The sequence below is a fragment of the Botryllus schlosseri genome, chromosome 11 (genome assembly GCF_051294905.1).
Source record: "Botryllus schlosseri isolate E-star chromosome 11, Bs_hap1, whole genome shotgun sequence".
NCBI lineage: Eukaryota > Metazoa > Chordata > Ascidiacea > Stolidobranchia > Styelidae > Botryllus > Botryllus schlosseri.
In genome coordinates this window covers 23,107,083-23,128,807 of record NC_137246.1, presented here as the reverse complement: position 1 = coordinate 23,128,807, position 21,725 = coordinate 23,107,083, and the positions used below count along the sequence as shown (strand labels likewise).

General features: G+C 40.5%; 3 protein-coding genes across 6 annotated transcripts; 2 read left to right on the top strand and 1 right to left on the bottom strand.

Annotated features, from left to right (window-relative positions):
- Positions 1-529: 529 nt before the first annotated feature.
- On the bottom strand, positions 530-4,721 carry LOC145450750 (uronyl 2-sulfotransferase-like). Its single transcript, XM_080329261.1, has 6 exons — positions 4,430-4,721; positions 3,630-3,868; positions 3,340-3,478; positions 3,025-3,119; positions 2,509-2,665; positions 530-2,451 (listed from the first exon to the last, which is right to left on the bottom strand). The coding sequence occupies exons 1-6, from the start codon at positions 4,583-4,585 to the stop codon at positions 2,251-2,253; spliced, it is 987 nt and encodes a 328-aa protein (XP_080185387.1). The 5' UTR covers positions 4,586-4,721; the 3' UTR covers positions 530-2,250.
- A 27-nt stretch (positions 4,722-4,748) lies between these two features.
- LOC145450749 (glucoside xylosyltransferase 1-like) lies at positions 4,749-9,217 on the top strand. 3 transcript variants are annotated; one of them, XM_080329259.1, is made up of 7 exons: positions 4,749-4,959; positions 5,014-5,209; positions 5,500-5,637; positions 5,694-5,894; positions 7,531-7,702; positions 8,695-8,876; positions 8,933-9,217. In XM_080329259.1, exons 1-7 carry the CDS (start codon positions 4,874-4,876, stop codon positions 9,095-9,097), a joined length of 1,140 nt encoding a protein of 379 aa, XP_080185385.1. In that variant the 5' UTR covers positions 4,749-4,873; the 3' UTR covers positions 9,098-9,217. The 3 variants fall into 3 exon arrangements, with proteins under 3 accessions (XP_080185385.1, XP_080185386.1, XP_080185384.1); XM_080329260.1 differs by having other exon boundaries at positions 5,694-5,906; positions 8,946-9,217; XM_080329258.1 differs by having other exon boundaries at positions 5,694-5,906.
- Positions 9,218-13,516: 4,299 nt separating this feature from the next.
- On the top strand, positions 13,517-20,476 carry LOC145450482 (uncharacterized). 2 transcript variants are annotated; one of them, XM_080329002.1, is made up of 11 exons: positions 13,517-13,797; positions 13,858-13,947; positions 16,160-16,332; positions 16,406-16,529; positions 16,587-16,710; positions 16,886-17,055; positions 17,371-17,601; positions 17,969-18,200; positions 18,259-18,341; positions 18,454-18,571; positions 20,028-20,476. In XM_080329002.1, the coding sequence occupies exons 1-11, from the start codon at positions 13,713-13,715 to the stop codon at positions 20,347-20,349; spliced, it is 1,752 nt and encodes a 583-aa protein (XP_080185128.1). In that variant the 5' UTR covers positions 13,517-13,712; the 3' UTR covers positions 20,350-20,476. The 2 variants fall into 2 exon arrangements, with proteins under 2 accessions (XP_080185128.1, XP_080185127.1); XM_080329001.1 differs by having other exon boundaries at positions 18,451-18,571.
- The last annotated feature ends 1,249 nt before the right edge of the window (positions 20,477-21,725 follow it).

The following is a 21,725-nucleotide window of genomic DNA, read 5'->3' as shown; positions in this document are numbered from 1 at the left end:
TATACATATGGTATATCTTACGCCAAGTTTAAGTCCGCATTCCTAGGTTGTACTGTGACCCATCCTAATGCAGGCAGTGACTACTGCCATGCTAAATTTGATCAGTATTGGAATTTAATTAAATTTTGTTGATTTAGGGTAGCCCAATTTAGGGCGAAACCCGGCAATCTATATTGCATCTAAGTCGGTCTTGGGCAGTACAGTTCGCCAGCTATTAACAACAGGTAGGCTACCCGGCGCACCGAGCTTTAGGCTACTGCCAAAGCTATGAAGTAAAGAATGACTCCAAATCTTCAAAGAATATCAAAAATCTGCTCAAATGAAGATGAAATCAGCCTGTACTCCGTTGAGCGCGACTGCTGGAGTTTGTATTTGGCAAAGTTTTTTGAACACGAAAAAAGTTCCATCTTCAACAATCGTCTTCTAAGAATGGTTGTGAAACACGTGTTTAGTCACAATTTATACAGACTTTGTCAATTTCTCGCGCCGACCTTGAGAGCCTCCCGCGTCCCCCCTTCCCCGGTTGAGAACCACTGGTCTATAAGATAGTGAAACAGTGTATTTGGGCATTCTTGTTGTGTTGTGTTAAGATGGTACAGATCAATGAACGGCCGAGTGTCTGCGATACAATCGTCAATAACAATAGTCCGACTCAGGCGCGCACTGTAAAAATGATTCCTCAATGGGAACACGGTGTAGAAGTCTGACTTACAAATCATACTGGACCACAATGTTTCGCCATATCATTACCACAATATATGAAACTTTGATAGCGAGCTGTGTAATGTTTCGTGTTCCCGATGCCTCTGATTGTGCGTTCTGTAGAACGATAAGCAAACAACTGTCATATTCGCAGACCAGAGAAAAATAGCATCGTTGCATTATTCGAACTCCCGGCGGACCACCGGCGGAGCCACAATAACCATTCACGACTACATTTAATTCAATTGTCTCATGATTAAATAATCTGAAAATCTATCTACCACCGCCGGAGCCACAATAACCATTCACGACTACATTTAATTCAATTGACTCATGATTAAATAATCTGAAAATCTATCACTATATCGTATTTTACAAATACTAATCACAGATAAATAAACTACAGTCAATTGAATGATAGCCTATTATATTGCATATTACTCGAAAGAGCAGGCGTGCCAAAGCATCAAGAAAAAATAAAACGTACCGGATGATATAAATGGTGCTTAATCGTGTTTTACTGTGGAATCGGTTGCAATTGCATTGTGCCAACATTGGTGACTTTCGAGACTCGATGCACCGGACATACTAACTCTTGTCGTGCGCTTTAGGCTAATCAACACAATTCATTGCATATATATTAGCGATGGTGTGAAGCCCTATATAAAAGGTTCGGGTTCGTCTGAACGCGAACGTGAACCTTATGACATCACGTGACGTCACATTGCTAATTCCAATCTTACATGTTAGTGAAGTGATATATTATTGTACACATATATACCTAGCGACGACTCAGGTCACATTATGCCACAATGCTGAATGACATGCTGACTTTTTAAACGTCACAAAATGTATCAATTGGAGCAACCAAATGCTGTAATAATCCCATAAAATCAAAATCTTCCGTCGCTTTGCCAACAATTTCGACGAGGACTTGGAAGGGAATGTAAGCTTACACCTTAACGGTCGAGGCCAGACCGGACCATATTCGGCGTCTGACTTTTGCGACATTGATATTGAACAGATGGAACCCGAATAACGCCTGCTTGATTTTTTACATTGGACAACGACGTATGTTTAATATCAATTTCAATGATTGGTTGAATAAGCATCATTCGCTGACTATAATACTTACATGTACTGTATTTCGTTCTTGCTGTTGTGTGATTGCGGGTCAAGCTCACAGCAGAGAGTTACTAAATATTCACAATCGGAAAGTTGAATAGCCTATATATAGCAAACCTTCGTAACACAGCAAGTAAAAGCTTTAGGATTAGCAAAGTGTATGCTCGTTTAGTGTTGATATTTTTATGCTGCTAGCGCCTTGCATAAAGTGGTCTGAATTTGAAATGCAAAGAAACTGAACAATAGATGTAATAATGACGTGATAAATTGCAATACATGAAAAAAATTCACAGTGCAGGACCTACCAAGGTTCATTTATGAACGTGAGCCTCTCGTTTTCTGGGGTTCACACACAGAACGCGAACGTGAACCTCACGTTCACACCATCCCTAATATATATGTTGTCAGTGAGCTAATTGAAAATTATATTGCCCTCAAAAGGTCAACATTCGCGTTGGATGCTGAAAGCAATATTTGTTTCATACTAAACATTCTATTTCGCACGAACTCGTATAGCTCGTATTCGAGACTGAGACTCGTCTCCAACCTCAGAAACTGTTTAGCTTTCTCAGAAGTCTTCTTCTTGTTTCTAGTGTAGGTTTCGTTGCGTATCTTCTCGCTTTGCTGTAAAATTTGGAAAATGAGTAACGGTGTAAAAATACCTTCAATGTATTACACCACCTGACTGTGGATAAACGCGTTTCCGTTTTTGAAGAATGTTGGTAGCAGACGATCCAGTATTTCTAATGAATCGTCAAGATACTCCAATGTTCCTACGAAAACGTAATGCTTTTCGATGTTTTTCTTAGCCTGCTCCAATGCCCACCGAGACCTGGTCCTGTGTGTGGCAGATAAAAATATTTCGTCGTCGTTAGGTTCAAGATAACAAAATAAACGTAGTTATCTTGCGTGTTGCCGTGCGTTATAGTTCTTGGGGTATCCTTAGATAATTAATCGGGCCGGGATCGACGAGAAAGACTGTTTGTACAGCAACTACTGCGTATGTCAAAGCAGCACACAATAATTCGGTACATTCATTGGTGTGACACCCCTGGTATAGGTGCAGCTCGTGCAAGCACTAAAGTTTCAGTAAATATTCAAGTTTACGCACCAAACTAGTACTACTTGGAACGCCCAGATTGCAGAGACAATTAGACACAACAACTACGGTAGATCGTTCGAATTATGTTCACTTACAAGCATCCCGGATCCTGTCCGCAAAAGTACGGGATCACTTGCCAATACGGTTTGGTGCATTCGTTTCTTCTTTTCGCAACGCACTCATCAACAGTCTGAAAGGTACGTAGAATTCATAATTGTTGTTACACATATACATGCAGATGATCGGAGTGACAGTGTGATTTCTTCGTGACGTCCGAAACAGTTCGAAATCACACATTTATTTTAACCAGATGTCGTGAACGGAGAGCCTAATGTACCCACAACTGAATTCAATATGGGTAATTGATCATTCGTGATACGCTTAGGATTGTGTGCGTGAGCTGAGCATGCCTCATGAATTCTTTCATTGTCGAATTTCGATCCACCACCACCTCGGATGTTTCCGTATCTTGAGAAATAGTAGAATGATTCAAATCTCGCGACGGGGTCTCTTATGATGTTGATGTAGATTGGCTGCTTTTGACCATACCTGCGGAAAAATTTATTTGAGCCATCAGTTGCCATGAATGGTTTTGCTAACTATTGAGTTGATGAGAAATATTTAACTAGTATTCTTGTACGAACGTGCTTATTCATCACATAATAAGTTTTGATATTAATTTAACCGTGCAAGATCTTGCCTTTCAAAATCGATGAAATACTGGTGACGAATATAGAGAAATGGGGGATCCTGCGAATTGATGTGCCTGATGAACTCCTTCTGTTCGGAAAGGGACTTTTGAGGAGTTTCTCCTTCTGCAAACGGACTCTCCACCCTGAACCCGTTAACTGCTCCCAGTCGATAACAAATGGTTGTCATTGTAATGCTTCCGCATTTTGGAACTCGGTTAAAGACAACGTATCGATCGTCATAGTCTTTCTGAAATATGATGAAAAGTATTGATAAGTCGCCTATAATAAGGCCTAATCTACAGTAAAATAACTTGATAATGGAAAGTAGTAATATTGACTGATATATTAATGGTCTGGTAAGTTAATCACGAGATTCACGCGCAAAATCATTTTTACGTGGTCAATGCTATATATCTGGAAATGATCCAATCACAGGCCTAAAGTCCGGAATTCTATTCCGTAGAGTCCGTACGTTACACAATTCGGATAATACCATATATAGCTGTATACTGTGATGTCATTCACTTATTTAACTACCGATCTCAGCCATCACCATACTCATTACAAATGGTTCATTTCATTCAGAGGTTCAACGATCTTAGAAATCTCACAATTTGATATATTTCAAGATTTTGATGTTGCATTATAAAAGCGCCATGATGACGCTGATCAAAAGCATGTTCAATTGCTCAATGCTCATGTATACGGTGCATTCACGTCTAATCTTAACTGGTCGTAATTCCGATTAATATACAATCGAAGCATTGAAGTAATTGTACATACTAATCCATGAATTGACGTCCAGTACCTTGAATTGGATTTTCATAAATGAATACGCGAGGTGATTTTCTTCATGGGCATTCTTCGCAAGCAGTCTTGAAGTAAGCGATATAACGCCCATAAATAACAACGCGATAGAACCATACAACAATTTTCTACGCATGTATCTCCTCCTAAAGCACATAATTCCAAACCTGGAGTACCGAACAGCTGACTGACTGGTACTTGTTGGCCGACGTGATTATCATAACAAACTGTAACGTGCAAGATTATAAAAATACTATATTCAAGAAATATGCCCGGGGCGCTTGGTTGCATGGTGTGAATGTATCGGTTGCTATTGAGTATGTGATACGATGCGATGTAATACGCGACGAGACTGATACGGGCTTCGATTGATGAGATCAAACTTGGCAGTGTGCTGTTTATAATAGAATGTTGCAGGGTAACCGGCCTGCAATTCTGCAATCAGATGCGGCGCATGAGAGTAAAGAGATTAGCGATAGCCGTTAGTCTGCTGATAACTTCACTGTTACTCTATAATGTAGTTGTGCCTAAGTAAGTTTATGATGCGAGTGTAGTAAAGCTTAATTTTCATCAATCCCATTGCAGGATTGGCGACACTGATGGCATCATTTCTTCAAGAGGCACAGGGCGAATTCATCTTGTAGTCGTGGCGTGCGAAGGGAAGAGTAAGAGCATCGTACATGAGGCTATTACTATGATTAAAAGCTGCTTGATATTCACCACCAGCGCGTTACAGATTCACATTTTCACCGATAATTTAGAGGAGGATTTTCGCAATGAGGTAATCTCCTTGGTAGTGCCTGACTATGAATAACCTTTTTCCGATGCTGAAAGATTTAATACAATGAAGTGCCACCTCAATTCAATCGTGATGTCATAAAGAAGATGGCAGCACCCTCATCGTAATCAGTAGGTATGGGGTATGGCGTATATGGATACTTGGATAGGGTATGTGTCTAACTATACACATCTAATTGCACATCTACATTGCTATAGATTACTAATGTTCAAAATACCGTCCCAACGTATTACTGTGAGACACTCAAGGCCGCAGTTAATACCATATATTAGTTTTACAGTTGGCCGAAATACATTTGGATGAACCATAACGTTATCTTTCACCCCGTTGAATATACGCTGTCTGAAAAAGAGAAGTCAACGATTAGAAACTGGTGGGGCCCATGCTCATCGTATCGATTATTTCTTCCCGTAAGTATATGCTTATATCGGCGTCTTTTATTGGACATGACAGTTTTGGACCACAGGAGTCGCTGCGTTCAGTTGATTCCGTATTGTACGTCGACACAGACGTGATATTTTTGGGCCCGGTTGAGGACATTTGGGATCATTTCGTCAAGTTTGATAAGAAGCAGGTGGCCGGGTTGGCTCCGCGAGTAGGATGGGACTTCAAAGTTTCTACTGAGAACCCGAACTTTATCTCGACACCGACAGGGAAACTGACTCAGGTCAATGCTGGAGTGAGTGTTATATATAATATGACTTTATCGACGTGTGCACGCATACTTGGTTTCTTTGTCGAGTACTCTAGGATTTGCATTCCTTTATATGTAGGCTAAATTTTGAAAGCAATAGTCATTTGAGGTAGGCCTATCACACATCACAAGGTATAATCGTGTGATGATCTTTTTACATAATCGGTCATCGAGATTATGTTTCCGCAACGATGTGGGACTTTAGAGAAGTCTTCTTATCACCTACAGAATTTTTAACAGCACCAGGCATATACAATTGACACTCATAACTATAGCGCAAAGTATGTTGCTTAATAAATTCGATATATCGACAGAGGTGGTCAAAGTAGTCAAGAAAGCTACTCAAGTAGAAGTAGAAGTAGCGACGAAAAAATCTACTCAAGTACGAGTAGAATTACTTCTTCCATGAACAACCTAAAACTACTTGAAGTAGAAGCAGAATTTACTGAATTTAAATCTACTCAAGTAAGTAAGTAGTTTTGAAAACGATCGTAATTTGTTCACATGGATTGTCAAAAGGTGCAAATTGAGCTATGCGAAAGGTGCAGAGATAGATTCTTATTGATGCATACCAGGAGGTATCCAATTTTCGACAGCATAAGCATTCGTCCGCATCATGAAAAGGATAGTATTGATATGGAAATGTGATACTAATCCTCTGTTTACTCGAACAGCACGTTTTAAAAAATATCATGGTATGGCGCCCTCCCCATAAAATAAGGTCTGTAGATTAGTCGAAGAGCAATACGGAGAAGTTGTATAGGATACGGTGTAAACACTTTGCGCGATTAGTAAACATTAATAAAAAAATATGGTGAATCGTAAAAATGCCATACTGTGTAGCTTTATTTCCGGAAATTATAGGCATTACCACACCTGTTTTTATACTTCAACATGCATGTTATCCAGACAATAGAACTGCTATTAATTAGAACTCTAAGTATATGATGGGAATTGAAAGTGAAATAGAATATAAATGCTACTTCTAAAAGCGGAACATGTATTCCATGTCTTTAGTGCAGAAAGTTTCGAAGGTTGGAATGCTAAAACAGCTCTAAAACTAAAAAAAAATCAGAGTCCACTTTTCTAGATTAGGACACGACATGGACTTCTAGATTACGATATGATGAGTAAATGCTAGATTGCGAAACATCAGTTTCAAACGTTATGATGAGCCATAATATTATGTACTGTGATGAAATATTTGAAATGGCGAAGGGCGACAATGCGGTGTGAACGCAACCACGCCTAAATTATATTCACCGATAATATAGTGAAATCATACTGGTCACGCCGTATCCACTGCGCGCGAAGCGCGACGAAAATTCTGGGCTTTACTCAAATTTTATGAAAATTAAATGTTGATGCTCCGTGAAAACAGCCCCGAAATTCCTCAGGCTATCTTCCCGATTGGAAGATTAAACTACTTCTACTTGACAAACTGAAAATAGCGAAAAGTAAGTAAGTAGATCACAAAATATTAAGAAGTAGAAGTAGAAGTAGCAAAAATCAGATCTACTTGAGTAAGTACCAGAAGTAGAGGAAAACTACTCGAGTACTTCGAAAAAGTAAAAGTACGTCGTTACTGACCACATCTGTATATCGACAGGTAATTCTGATGAATTTAACACGGATGAGAAGCGAAGTTTTCAAGAGCCCTTCTATCACACCGCAGTTGCAAGCCTGGAATTGGAAATTTCTAAAACCTCTTTACGTTATGAACAGAAGCAATATGTTCGGAGATCAAAATCTTATCAACACTGTGTTTCATTACAATCCAGGTATATGTGAGAAGAATCGAATATTGTAGCCCTTCATATTGTGATATTCAAGTAGAAGCGGGTTGATGATAAAAGCATACAGTACAGAGATACGAGTTAGTATGGGATTTTTCACGAGCAGGTCCTAAAATATATTATTTCGTACTTCACTCAAGTGCGTGTTGTAACAGGACTGTATGCTAATTCTTTAATTAGTATATCTATAAGCTACAGCAGGGGTCACCAACACGCACGAGGCCCGCGAGGTCATATTTTACGGCCCGCGACTTGAGTTGGGATTCCGGAAGAATGCTAAGAAAAGCATTTTGAAATGCTGAAATTGACTACGGTTTCAACATATTGTTGTAGTTGTTTCAAAATAAACTGTTCTCCTGTGCCCAACAGCACTATTCCTCACCAGCTAAAACGGCATTGGCGATGGCAACAGTATTCCATCGAGAGAGAATCAGCTGATACGAATGGGCATTGGGCAGGGCATGGGCATATTGCCTTGACGTGTAATGGGCCAAACACTGCCAAGACCGATATTCGCTTAGAAAACGGCTAGGGGCTTCGCCATAAAATCAAGCTTTACGTGGAGATGGTCTTTCAGCTAGTTATGTCACTCGCTAGCCCCAATATCGATTCCTTAGTCGCTGAAAAGCGTTGCCAGGTATCGTGCACACTGCACAGCTCAGAGTTCAGAATAAAATGAAATTGATGATCGTGATGTTTGTTGCATTTGTATTCCTGCGATAAAATATTACTTCTTTTGTGGTAACTATGCCCGTCGCCTATGTTAGATAGCACAGCGTTGGACTGACATGAAGTTCTAAAACGTGGTTGTCAAACTGTGTGGCCTATTTTATACCGATATTGAATTCATGCGGCCCGCGGGCCGCTACGAAATTTGAAAAGTGGCCCGCGACCCGTTTTGAGTTGGTGATCCCTGGGCTACAGTGTATTTCCTGTCATCATTTAGGATCATTGTCACCTTGCCGTCATTTTTTCAGATCTGGTTTACCTTTTACCTTGCAAGTACAATTATCATCACAAATTTTGCTTCGACGATCGCGAAGAAAGACAGTGCACTTCAGCGGAAACTAATGGCGCGGCCGTAATCCACGGAAGCGCGAACACCTTTTACAACAACTACGCGCCGGCTTTTGCTGCAATCAACACGGTGCTAAGAGAGGTAATTGAAACGAAATTTCGTGGCCCGTCATCGCACCTTATCATCCTTTATCACAGTATAATTTTGAAGAAGATTGGGACGCATATCTTTTACAACCGATGTTACGTCATCTAGCGGACCCAAAGGTGGACGAACATGCCCATTGTGGCGGGAAAAAGCTTGTATTGACTCTTCATCTTAGACGGACCATAAAGCGACTTGCAGACCATAAAGCGACTTGAAAGGCTTCATAACTAAATATCGCTGGTCACTGTCTGTTATGATGTAATTTATATCTATGCCTGTGTTTCTCTGCTTTTATATTGCATTCACGCCGCAGTATACATTCTCGTTTATGTTTACTTCGTGATAGCATAACGTAGATTGATCAAGGGATCGTAAAGCCAGGAAAGAGCAACAGTGCTTGTGTTCAGAACTCTATGCAGTAGCGTTATTGACAATTGTTCGTTAAAAGGAATCTCGTCAGCACCAGTAAGTAAACCCATCACCTAAGTCCGGTTGCCCGGAGTTCAGTAGGCTACTCCCCTAAACGTCAATATGACTCTATATCCTAACTGGATGTTGAGTATTCCTTCTTACGTTCTGCTCAGTATGATAAAATTTCGTAGTTTCGAGCAGGGCTTTGGAGCCGGGGCCCCGGAGCCGTGCATTTTTACCGGAGCTGGAGCCGGAGCTTGACATAAAATTCAGCCGGAGCCGGAGCCGGAGCTGGAGCCAGTTATTTGAGGGGTAGCTCCGGCTCCGGCGTATTTCATAAGATGCTATTATATATGCAACAACCATATCCGCTGATTTCACATGATTCAACAGCAGGCCTTCGCGGAATTAAGAATCTTTTCCTCTTTAGCGCTACCTTTTCCGATTAACCATGTTCCCGGGGATTTAACAGCAGAGCAGTCATATGTTCAATGTTCAATTTCCATACATGAGTGCCGAACCTCGCGGTATGCGAAATAGGCCTTTGAATATTGTGGGTATTCGGTATACCCGCAATTTCATCATCAGCACTACCGTGCTGGCCAATTATACGCTTCGAAAATAATGATCACTATCTGGGATATCTTTTGGATATCCCTGTCACTATGTATTACGCGAAATGGTAGAGAGGATAAAAACGTGATTTCGTTGCACATGTCGATATGACGAGCACGAGCCGAGAAATTTCATCTCGTCGTTGCTATGAATCAGATGAGCAAATACTCGTTCTTTCGTGTTAGTTCTTTAAGCGGGCCGCGAAATTGGACAGTGTTATTGAGTATGCAATTATGCATGCTAATTGAAATTCATTACTGCGCATGATCGTCATTCACTCCAGTAAGGATTTTCGAGCGTGAATAGGGGATGGCAGAAGAGTAGCCCAAATACGCCATTACACCCAGCAAACAATTGTCGCGGTGCGAGCTACTCAATGCGATGCAAGGAGTCAGGACCCCATGGTATTTTATTTTAGAGAAAAATTACTGATTTGATACGCGATTTCCAATTTGTAATCATCTGTTTCGTATATTCATTCTTGATGTCTGCTTGATACTCTAGTATTCCCGGATTATCGCGCACTGTGACTTGTAAATGTGCAATGTGCGTACATTTCTATTGATCACGTCGTGATATCGGCCAATATTCCTCCTACTACAGTTACAGTTGAATAATAATCACACATTTAAAGATTGAATTGAGCTGTATGGTTTAATGTTATCGAGTACAGTGCCAGTGTTAAAACGCCGCATCATAATTTTAATGCTGTACACAGCAATGCCACCGAGTAAAGTGCGTTCTAGTGCAACTATGATGTTATCGACAATTGACAAGTATTCAATATGACGTCACAAGCCGGCACGGCGGCACCTATGTCTTCGTTGCTGCATCCGATGTTACTGACGATTGACAGACTCTAGATTACTATAGATAACTAACCTACGGGTAAATTAGTAATCTATATAGACCAGGGGTGGCCAACCTTTTCGGCTAAAGGGCCACATGAAATTGATAAACGAGTGCGCTGCCCACTAGCCGCGCCAGGCGCGTGAAATTTTCAAAGTTAATATTATTATTACTTGGGTATATTGCGGGTCAACTGTACACCGCCCGCTGGACTCAGTTTGCAAGGACAGGACTATTCACCATCTGGACATATCGATATCGAAGAGTTTCGCTAATGTACGATAAACGTTTTGTGCCTACATTTCATCGTGGACGATCTTTCTGCGAGCGCAAACGCGAAAAGACTTTCTCTCGTCATAGCGAATATAGTTAGACTCAATCGGCTAAATCAGGCGTTTTTTCATATTCCGGTGTGGGGTTAGGCTACAAAGCAAGTAATCGTGTGACAATTAAACATGCGAAGCGTGAAGAAAAATTTGACTACTTTTTTAGTTTATTGTAATGTACGACGATTTACTAAAAATGTGACTGGACCCTGGATCTGCCAATGCTTCGGAACTGATATTTTAGTCATCAACATCCCAAGTGTCGTGGCCAGACTAATCATATTTTTGGTTGGCCTCGCAAGTTCACAATCTGAGCAATTCAATTTCGATAAACAGAATTTCGATAATATAATGGGAAATTAGCTCGCGGGCTACTTAAAACCTTCTCGCGGGCCATATATGGCCCGCAGGCCGCGTGTTGCCTACCCCTGATATAGACAAACACCTTCGATAGTTTTCAGAGCCGGAGCCGGAGCTGGAGCCGGAGCAGTGGTAATAATGCGGCTCCGGAGCTGGAGCCGGAGCTAATGTATGATAGAAGCAAGCTCCGGAGCCGGAGCAATGCAAATTTACGGCTGCTCCAAAGCCCTGGTTTCGAGGAATTACAAGATTGTGATGCAACTGAAAAGATAGGAAGTAGTAGAATTGGAATATAGTTATCCAATCAAACTAAAACGAGGAGGCATATGTCGGAAAGCGAGATCGATGTGACAGATTCCAGCCTGGCAACCTCAAGCGCAGACTAGTAGGCCTATTCAAATCACGTTCGGGCAGTCATAATCGTATCCATCAAATCCATACTCGTTAGCGCTGTGGTGGACCAAGTCGTTGATGGTTTCGATGTTCAATATAATCGGAATCACACATTTCATGGCGAATAGCTTACGTACTAAATACCCAAGATCTAAGAATGATGCTTAGTAAACGCTCATGATTTCATGATGAATTAATAACACTGCGCGACCGCGCGATAGCTAAATGATATTTGTGATGCGTGATATAAATTACGTCAAATTTGTGAAATCTGATCGACATCAATACGGTACGATTGGATTATTCGATTCGATATCGTAATTTCGTAACGTACCGTTGCGGGTGATTAGGACTTTTCCTTCCCGGAATAGAAGTACAGCTAACCAAAAGTATAGGTTAGCCGACTTTAGCTAATGAACTGAAGAGACCTGTCATGTGCGTACGAGATCTTCTTGAATCCACAGATATTACTCAAGACATAGGGAGTTTTTCCGGTCGGTATTGCAAGGTAGATTTAGCAATGGATCACATCGAGCTCCACGTGTGTGGAATTAGTCAGACCCGGCCTGCGAAATGATTTTGAGCGGTCCGTAAACAGTTTCCGGTCTTACATGATAATGCTGCCTGCGACCACAGTCTGTCGCAATCCGCCACTATCTGATTACTAATTATAGTGAATGTAGGTTATTCTTTAGTTGCTTGTTTTTTTCCCCTTTGATTCTTTGTTTTGGTCTCTACTAGGGATTTCTACCTCCGACATGCAGCCAGAGTTTGGAGAATTTGTTAACAACTCTGATCGAGCACAGGTGTCTCAATGACTTCAACAGATATTGAAATACATTACGTTAATAAATTCAATAAATACTGTTTTTGGTCTCTATTCTTTAAATTTGAAGTTTTACGATCTATATCGTGTATAGATAGATAAATACGCGATTAATGTATCGATTCAGTAATCCGGTCCGCCAGGTGTTACTTCATTTTCTCATATCAGGTCAGAAGACTGGAGATTGGAGAAGTTTCCCGTCGGTAAATTATATCAGATCGAGCTCGACACCATGTAAGCTAATAATCATACGTAATCAGCTTGCCCTGGTGATGGTGCGATACACATGCACGTGATATAAACCTTCATGGTGGACGACCAGGGATCACGATACCGTACTTGGCGAAAAACATCGTAACTTAATCTCGTACCGTACTTTTTTCTGTCTGGTCAGCGATCATGCGAAGCATTCCAGCAAAATCTGGGAGTAGATTAACTTAGTTATCAAACACAATCTTTGAATAATTCACATCGCAATGTCGTCATGTTTTGTAAAAATATGTTCGGCAGTGAAAGCTGCATCAGGGCAAAACAATGCATGTGTCATTTGTAACATATTTCATGACTAACCTAAAAAGAACTCGGGCGACCACATTCATTGAAGTACAAAACATGGATGGCGACAACGATACGGTACATGTAAATTTATTGCTAATGACCAACTATTACCTTGTCATTGAAAGTTACACGAGTTGAAATTAGGTCTGTGTAATTCGTCCATTCGCAGGGTTGCGACAAGGACGAAATTGAATATAGATAATTGTGACGTTTGATAGATGCGTTTATGCATACTTCTACATGGATGTATGCATATTTCTACATGTGTGCTGTGATAGATAACAGAAGAAACATCGTTTGATTTCATTTGAGTTTTTTTCAACAGACATATTTCTACGAGGACTGAAAGTCGCTATATCTCACCTGTTAGAAGCTCTAAGATAGTGATAGAGTTGTATAGTAACAATCCAAGGGGCACCTAATACATTCATTATTTTAGTCAGCCGCCATTTAATTCATTCAGTGAAAAGAAACATATGATACTGACATATAATGAGAGACATGGCGAGTCGAAGTAAGATTCCTGTGATGACTGTAATATTATTACTACTATTTGTAAATTTTGCTGATATACGAGGTGAGTTTAATCTTTTTTTCGCCACTTCAAAAACTTCAGTCGCAAAGTTGCAATTTTCAGGTGTCTCCTTATCGAGATGTAATAGGCTGTTGAACGAAGAAGATAACTCGACAGAAGGGGTGAGCCCGTTTGACGTGAACGAATGCCTTGGTAACTATTCATTCATTACACATATTCGTTTCTAACAGCACCTCAAGCCTATTATGGACGTGAATGCCCATTAGGGTTGTTCAAATTAAAAAAAAATTAAATAGTCGAATTGAGTCAAATTTGTTTTGATTAGTTTTTGTAGATAATAAATTAACAATTTCATGGGTTAGCCAGTCAAATTTGAAAACTACAAATTTTAATTTTTTTAACAAATTCAAAATTTTACAACTCTAACAGCTTCATTTCCACTCGTTGGAATAGAGCCAGATTTGGCGTGCAACGTGTTTTAGCCAACCTAACAATAACAATTTAAGCTTTTAGCGGCAGAAATTTTAAAAAAGGATGATAGATAATGGCGTTGCGCATGTAAGTGGCTAGATCCAGCGAGTCTTAATGCATTTAGGTAACTTATGTATCATTGGTAATTGTAAGGACTTCCATTCATCTGCTGTAATAATCAACTATTACTGTAATCCAGCTCGGTTCAGTTTGTTGTTAATAATTGAATCCTTTCAAAACACTAATAAATTGCGATGGACTGCAATGAAAAGACAGGAAGGTGTCGAAACCCTTTGTAATCGTCTTGGAAATCAGACACCAACCTGGGCCTAGAGCGCTGGACGATGTAAAGAAGAATGTATACTGGATGAAATGTGATAGAAGATACCATAAATACGACCAGCGACAAAAATGAGGTGGCATGCGTTGGAAGACAAGGTCGATATGTATTAGGGTTGCCAAATTTTGGAAATCTGAAAAGGATACACTTTTTCAAAATTTACAGATTTTCAATATCGGAGGAAAATCCTGAAAAAATGGTAAATTTAAAAAAAAGGTCAACTTTCCGGCTCGGCTCCCGAAATAGCAGCCGGAGCGTTACTTCAGTGGTAATTTACTGTATCTCAGTCGAATTTTGACATATATTTAATAGGGATGGTGTGAACCTCTGAAAGGTTCAGGTTCGTGTGAACGCGAACCTTTTTGAAAGGTTCTGTGTGAACACGAACGTGAACCTCATGACGTCACGTGACGTCATATTGCTAATTACAGCCCTATCTTCTAATGAAGTGATAGCCTATATTAATGTACACGATACCTAGCGATTACTCGGGCCGCATAATGCCACAATGCTGAAGTAGATATTTGCGTTTTAAACGTCGCTAAACGTCGCTAACTGAGGCAATCAAATGATATAATTATCCCATAAAATCAATATCTTCCGACGCTTTGCCGACAATTTCGACGAGGACTTGCCAGGGAATATAAGCTTACGTCTTAAAAGTCTAGGCCAGACCAGACAATGCATTCGGCATCTGATTATTGCTACATTGATATTGAGCAGAGTGTAAAACAGGTTTCCATACTTGCTACTGATATTACCCCACAAGTTATACAGCTATAGCCAACACCTCAACCGCACGGATTTGGTTTTAATGATACAGTAAACCCGCTATATTTGTTACATCAGAAAACGATGTCAATCTCATTTATTGGTTGGATATGCATCATTCGCCGACTACATGCAGTGTATTTCGCTCGTGATGTTGTGTGATTGCGGGTCAATACCACAGCAGAGAGTCACTAAATATTCACAATCGGAAAGCTGGATATTTCGAGCAAACATTTGTAACAAAGCAAGTAAAATTTTTGAGATTGTAAAGGTGCATGGTCGTTTAGTGTTGATATTTTTAAGCTGCCAGCGCCGTGCATAGAGTGGTCCGCAGTTGAAATGCAATAAATTCGAACCAAAGATGTAATAATGAAGTGAAAATTGTAATATATGAAAAAGGTTCACAGTGCAGAACCTACCAAGGTTCTGTTGTGAACGTGAACCTCCAAATTTCCGAGGTTCACACACAGAACGCGAACGTGAACCTCACGTTCACACCATCCCTAATATTTAACCAAAATTCTCGAAAAAGAGGACAAAATCTCAAAAAAGAGGACATTTGGGCGTCCTCCGACGACACTTTCAAAAAAGTCAAAAAAGAGGACGAATCCTCTTAAAAGAGGACATATGGTAACCCTAATACATATATATCAGATCGTGGTCCGGTCGGTAATCTCGAGCGCTGAATAGTAGCTATTATGTAACGTCTGTTTGTATGTTCAATGGAATGTGACCAATGGTCACTGACCATGCTCGACGACTCTCGGAGTGTCGGTACACCTGATAATATAGCCATGTGTTTTCCTGTTAATGTCTCTGCAGATGCACTATACGGCAACGGCACGAATTGCACGTTCCACTGCGAGATCCCGTGTTCCTTCGGCTATGAAGTTGACAGTGACGGCTGTCGGTTTCAAAACTGCTCATGCGCAAGTAATGGTATGTTTGAAGGAGATATCAAGTTCGATATTCAGGACTTTCCGTTTATGTCTCGGGTAATTAACACTTTATTGCAAGAATGAGCTTTCCCTTAATCGTTGATTGGGATTGGATGTGCTTTGTTTACAGGTGTACGACCAACCGCGGGCTACCGACGAAGTAGCCCACGGAGTAGCGATTAATAGACCAACATGGGACGAAGATAGGATTCACGGAAGAGTGAAGATTGGTTATGAGGTTGACCATAGACTATGTAATACGAATTGTTTGAATATTTTTCACTATACAAAAGAATTGTTATTTTCAATAGCACAACCGGCTAGGAGTGCCATATCCGAAGCTATCGACAGATTTAGCAGATCTACGTGTATCGACTTCCTACCAAGAACTAATCAATCCAATTTTCTTGTTTTCACTAAATCAAGCGGCTGCTGGTAACTACATATTTGCACCTGGCAATAAATTATTTATCTGCATAATTACATACATTTCTCATAATTTTTCGCATTGACTGCATGATTTCGTATAGTGACGAATTATTGTTATAACATATTAAGCATTGTACAATGTACATGGCCGAAATTGTCCTATCGTCCATATTTCATGAAGGTCGTTTGTTGGAATGCGAGGAGGCCCGCAGTTGATCTCAATTGGATCAGGCTGCGCTCGGACCGGTGTAGTTCAGCACGAGCTTTTGCACGCCCTCGGCTTTTGGCACGAACAATCACGGCCTGACAGAGATGACTATGTTGAAATTGTGCTCGAAAATGTTTGGAAAGGTAAGAGTGTTGTCTACATTGCAATAGTGAGTATCTTATAAATCTGCTAAGAATATGTATTGAGGTATTGACGCTTTTAATTAATAAGAAAAGTATGCTGATATCATAGGCTGGTGCGTTGGTCACTTTCGTTACGTCGCCAGATTTCAGTCATTTTCGCAATTAGCTGATAATTGCAGAGAAATTTTCATTTGACTTATCCATGCACGGCACGTCTTTACGTATGCGGCAGCCGTTAACATTGTTTCATCGAAACCGACCTTAATTACATATTGTTATCCTATAGTTATACATCTATACCATTTTTATTTGCAGATTACGCTCACAATTTCCGGAAACGGGTCGCTATCGACTCACTTGGCTCAGAATATGACAAGAACTCAATCATGCATTACAGTGGATACGCATTTTCATCGAATTCTCTCCCGACAATCCTGGATAAGGCAACCATGCAGCCAATTATTGCGCAGAGAGATGATTTGACGAATTCCGATACGTATCAAGTCAACAAAATGTATGGTTGCGAAGAGCAGCTGGCAAAAATGTGTAAGCTGGTATCAGCCATGCTTTCCATTCGTTGCCTTCGACCAACATTTGCATTGTCGTGGTTTATTTAAGCAGGGATTATGGAACTCCATAGTTGGCCTTTCGTTAATGAGAATGCACCGTATAATGAAAAGATAACACGGGAAAGATATGATCCATATTCAAATATCAAATATCATAATTACAGTATATTGTTATTTCATATCAAATTAAGTGCGACAACTATAAGCTGCGGCCAGAATGCAATTTTGAAGGGGATTTTTTCAACGATGAAGTCACACGGCTATCAGAATATGAAATTTGAGAGTCAATAAAGAGCGTTGGCCCCACTATGGATACGTCCATGCTAATAACTAAATATATTCAGCGCTCTGGGCTCAATGGCAAGCATGGTCGGCATGTTCTGAAAGTTGTGGAGTCGGAACCAGAGTACGCGTTCGTAAATGCGAGAAAAAGAACTTGCCAGTTTCCGCGAGCGATTGTCACGGAAAGAACGTTCAGGTTGAAAATTGCACGGCAACTGAATGCCGAGGTAGTTGGCAATCTTGGAAATCTTGGACGGCTTGCTCTGCAACTTGCGGCTCCGGTTATCATTTGAGGTGGATTGAGCAAAGCTTTGCGGTCGGTTTAGCTTTTGTTAATAACGACTGCATTCAGGCAAAGAATCTGTACCGGGGGCGTCGGTTGCGAAGGAAAGAATTGGGAAGTCAAATTCTGCAACACAAAGGTTTGCTCGAAAGGTAGGCCTGAACAGTGCAAAAACTGCACACAGAGTGTGCAACATACTTTATCCTAATTGGTAGAACTAAATAAATTTCCTTCGTATATGTTACTCCTACGATTTGCTAGCAGTGTCCTTCTCGAAAGTTGTCGCTTTGCCTGTGAAATGCGTTGGAGGAGAAATTGCTTTGAGTGACTTGAGTAACGACGGAAAGGACGATGTCATATGCTTCAGGGAGAACGGGGTGATGTAAGTACTGTCGTGTCCTTCGACGGACATATGAAGGTTCTATAGGGCCATTCGACTAATACAGTGGTTCTCATCCGGGGGTCCGCGAAGCATTTCCAGGGGGTTCGCGAAACTTCTAAATTTGCAAAATGACTGATAACGAATTTGTAACTATTTTAAATTAGGGAATTCACGAAATAGTTTCGCTTCGAAACTGCTAATGCTTCAGTAAGCACATCAACTGAATGGTCGTACGAGTTTAAATATCGTACTGTGTAAACTCATTTTAATTGCGAAACTGCTAATAGCCTACTGATACAAACATATTGATGTTTAAAGATGTTTTGTTGAGGTTTGTTCAAAATAGTTTTTTCTAGTCTGTCTCCAAATAGGGATTAAAACCTCATCCCGGAATCCATTTTGTCCTGTGATATGCATAATTGCTATCCGAGAATATCTTGAAAATGAGCTGCTTCATTGAAAAATCGACTTCTCAATTTTGGTGCCATATGTTGCGATCGTGCTCAAAGGCGTCGTTGGAAGCGTCAGGAGTTGATATTACATTCGCCGCCTTTGTGGAAATGAATTTTCGGCACTCGTTCATATCAAATCGAAGGCGCGAAATTTCAAGACACGATCACATATTTCAAGAAATAATAAATTCAGATGAAAAAGTCCCTTCGAAATAATAAAAGTCTACCCATATTTCTACATTGTAGCCTATGGTTTTATTGACAAGAACGGTCATTGTGTTGCTGTTTATCATTAGTCTTGAGTTGATATTTGCACAGGACAGATGACGGTTACACGATAATTTAGATAAAATTGAACTAAGACTTGAGGGGGTCCGCGAACACAAAAAGGTTGAGAACCACTGGACTAATAGATATAGTAGATACCCACGTACAATTGTACCTTGTACATGGACAGGACAATGTATTTCGTTTTGATTTTTTAGATCATAAGTCTGACTATCCCAGTAGGCCTATTGCTTCAATCTGTTTGCTCTCACCCGCCATCAACTCAAATGCAAAACTATAGGTATAGTGAAGTACAAAATATAGTACTGTCACATTTCGGACCATGGTATTGTGACATCACATTGAAGTCCATTGCCATTCGTAACAATGCTGTGGTTGATCACGACCTCACATTATGACCTTTCTTCCAAAGTGCGTAGCTTTGTACTATATATTCGCATGCTGCATTAGGACTAACGAAGGTTTCAAAACCCCCACAGTGGTGAATAGCATCGAAACAATAATTCTCGTTGAAAAATGGACTCTTAATAGTGGGAAGGAGCGAATAAGTTCGGTACTCGAAAAAACTCATATTTCACTGTTCAACTCGCATCATTAGTTTTAATACTCGATAAAGATGCAACTATTCGAATCATCGAATGCGGCTCTGCTTAGCAGCCACGATTCTTCGCGACATAGTCCTATTACATCACGATTTCCTTACCTTTTTCGTGCAGAGGGATCTATCGATCCACTCCTCAATTCGCACACAAGTTATGGGAAGGCACGATAGCGAAATGTGATGGACAGCGTCACGTCGGCGACTTTAATGGCGATGGATTTGAAGATATATTGTGCGTCGATAAAGCGGGAAGATCTCTCCACGTAACTGGTGGCGAAGGCGCATCCTTCGCACCCTCTCCGATCTGGTCCAGTAACATGGGCGGTTTCTGCGAAGATGGTGTGATTGACACTGGATATATTGACGGCGACAAGAAAAAGGATATTGTGTGCTTATCCGAAGATGGCAGTATTTCAGTCTTGGTACACTCTCATTGATTTCTCACTAACATGAACGATTGGGCGTATAACTGAGCGCCTTGGTGAATTTACTGTTTTTGACGTTACGACTGTAACCAAACTGCATATACGATTGTGATGTGAGAATATACCAGAGTTGTTGTTATATATATAGTATCATTGTACCTGATGCATAAACTTGTGATGACGCGTCTGCTCACAACCTATTCCGTCAGGTGCTTTTATAGCTATGGTCATCGGTTAAAGGTTTCAATGAGTGTGAACCAAGAGAATCCTACATGCAGTATAAGACAGGGTGCAGGCGTTCTGCATAGGACACTCGCACGCGCATTTGTATTCGTCCATTGATCTTTCTCGCTCTCTTAGCTTTGAGAGAGCTGAAATTTGTGGTGAGCATAATATGCTACTTTTAGGATGTACGAATTGATATTCTGCGACGTTGTAACAAACAACAGAACAGAGGTTCGCCTTGACGTAATTATTCACTGCGATTAAGGTCGTTCAAGGGGAGTAACTTTCCAGGCCATTATTGCTCTACTCCTGTTTCAGACGCGAACCACGTATCAAAAATCTCAATGCTATGAGTCATAACACAAAAATATAAATTTATTCCGTCCCAATGAAATGTATAGGCTATCGAATGGAGTTTATTATTGTGTGGTGATAGTATACTGAGCATCTCCAGTCTCCACCCTGGCTTCAAGGCGTTTTACATCAGGCTGATATGAAGTTAAAGCAGCGCGGAGCAGTTTCGTCAAGTGCTGGCTTGTCAAAACTGAACGACGATTTGATTTCACTAATTTCATTGCAGAAAAAATGCTTCACAACAGTATGTTTGCCCACCCCAGGTCAAATCAGTTACGATGGCCAGAAAAGCTGTTCGGTGTTCATTGGGTTTGCTATATTTACAGTGATCTTCTAATTAATACAATATATGTTTCCTGTTCCTTGAAAATATATGAGTTCGCAAACTTCCTTAAATTTCACAAGTTTCGAGCATTTTAAATAACTTATATTGATAACAAATGTATGACATTGTGGTTGACAATGATGCGTACCGCCTAAAATGGCATTGAGAGTCTTGTCATGAGAAAGATGTCCTATGTCAGTGGTTCTTGACCGTTATACCATGGAACATCAGGGGCTCCGCGAGCCATCTCAGAGGTTTCGCTGGGACCTAGACATACAAAACTCAACATAAGATTTGTGATGACACGCCATTATTGGCTTCTGGCAATTGGAGCGATCAGTACTGTGGAATTGTGAATACCGTGGTGTCACGTCATTTGCAGCGCTGCACGAGGGGGGTATTAGGGTTCATAATAGGGATGGTGTGAACCTCTGAAAGGTTCGGGTTCGTGTGAACGCGAACCTTTTTAAAAGGTTCTGTGTGA

Coding starts and splice junctions, on each gene's coding strand:
- LOC145450750 (XM_080329261.1), bottom strand. CDS start 4,585: ATGTGCTTTAGGAGGAGATACATGCGTAGAAAATTGTTGTATGGTTCT. Junction 3,479..3,629: donor TATTTCATCGATTTTGAAAG/GCAAGATCTTGC, acceptor ATTTTTCCGCAG/GTATGGTCAAAAGCAGCCAA. Junction 2,666..3,024: donor GGACAGGATCCGGGATGCTT/GTAAGTGAACAT, acceptor TGCCACACACAG/GACCAGGTCTCGGTGGGCAT.
- LOC145450749 (XM_080329258.1), top strand. CDS start 4,874: ATGCGGCGCATGAGAGTAAAGAGATTAGCGATAGCCGTTAGTCTGCTG. Junction 4,960..5,013: donor TATAATGTAGTTGTGCCTAA/GTAAGTTTATGA, acceptor ATCCCATTGCAG/GATTGGCGACACTGATGGCA. Junction 8,877..8,932: donor TCAACACGGTGCTAAGAGAG/GTAATTGAAACG, acceptor CCTTTATCACAG/TATAATTTTGAAGAAGATTG.
- LOC145450482 (XM_080329001.1), top strand. CDS start 13,713: ATGAGAGACATGGCGAGTCGAAGTAAGATTCCTGTGATGACTGTAATA. Junction 16,530..16,586: donor TGAGGTTGACCATAGACTAT/GTAATACGAATT, acceptor TATTTTCAATAG/CACAACCGGCTAGGAGTGCC. Junction 16,711..16,885: donor ACTAAATCAAGCGGCTGCTG/GTAACTACATAT, acceptor TATTTCATGAAG/GTCGTTTGTTGGAATGCGAG.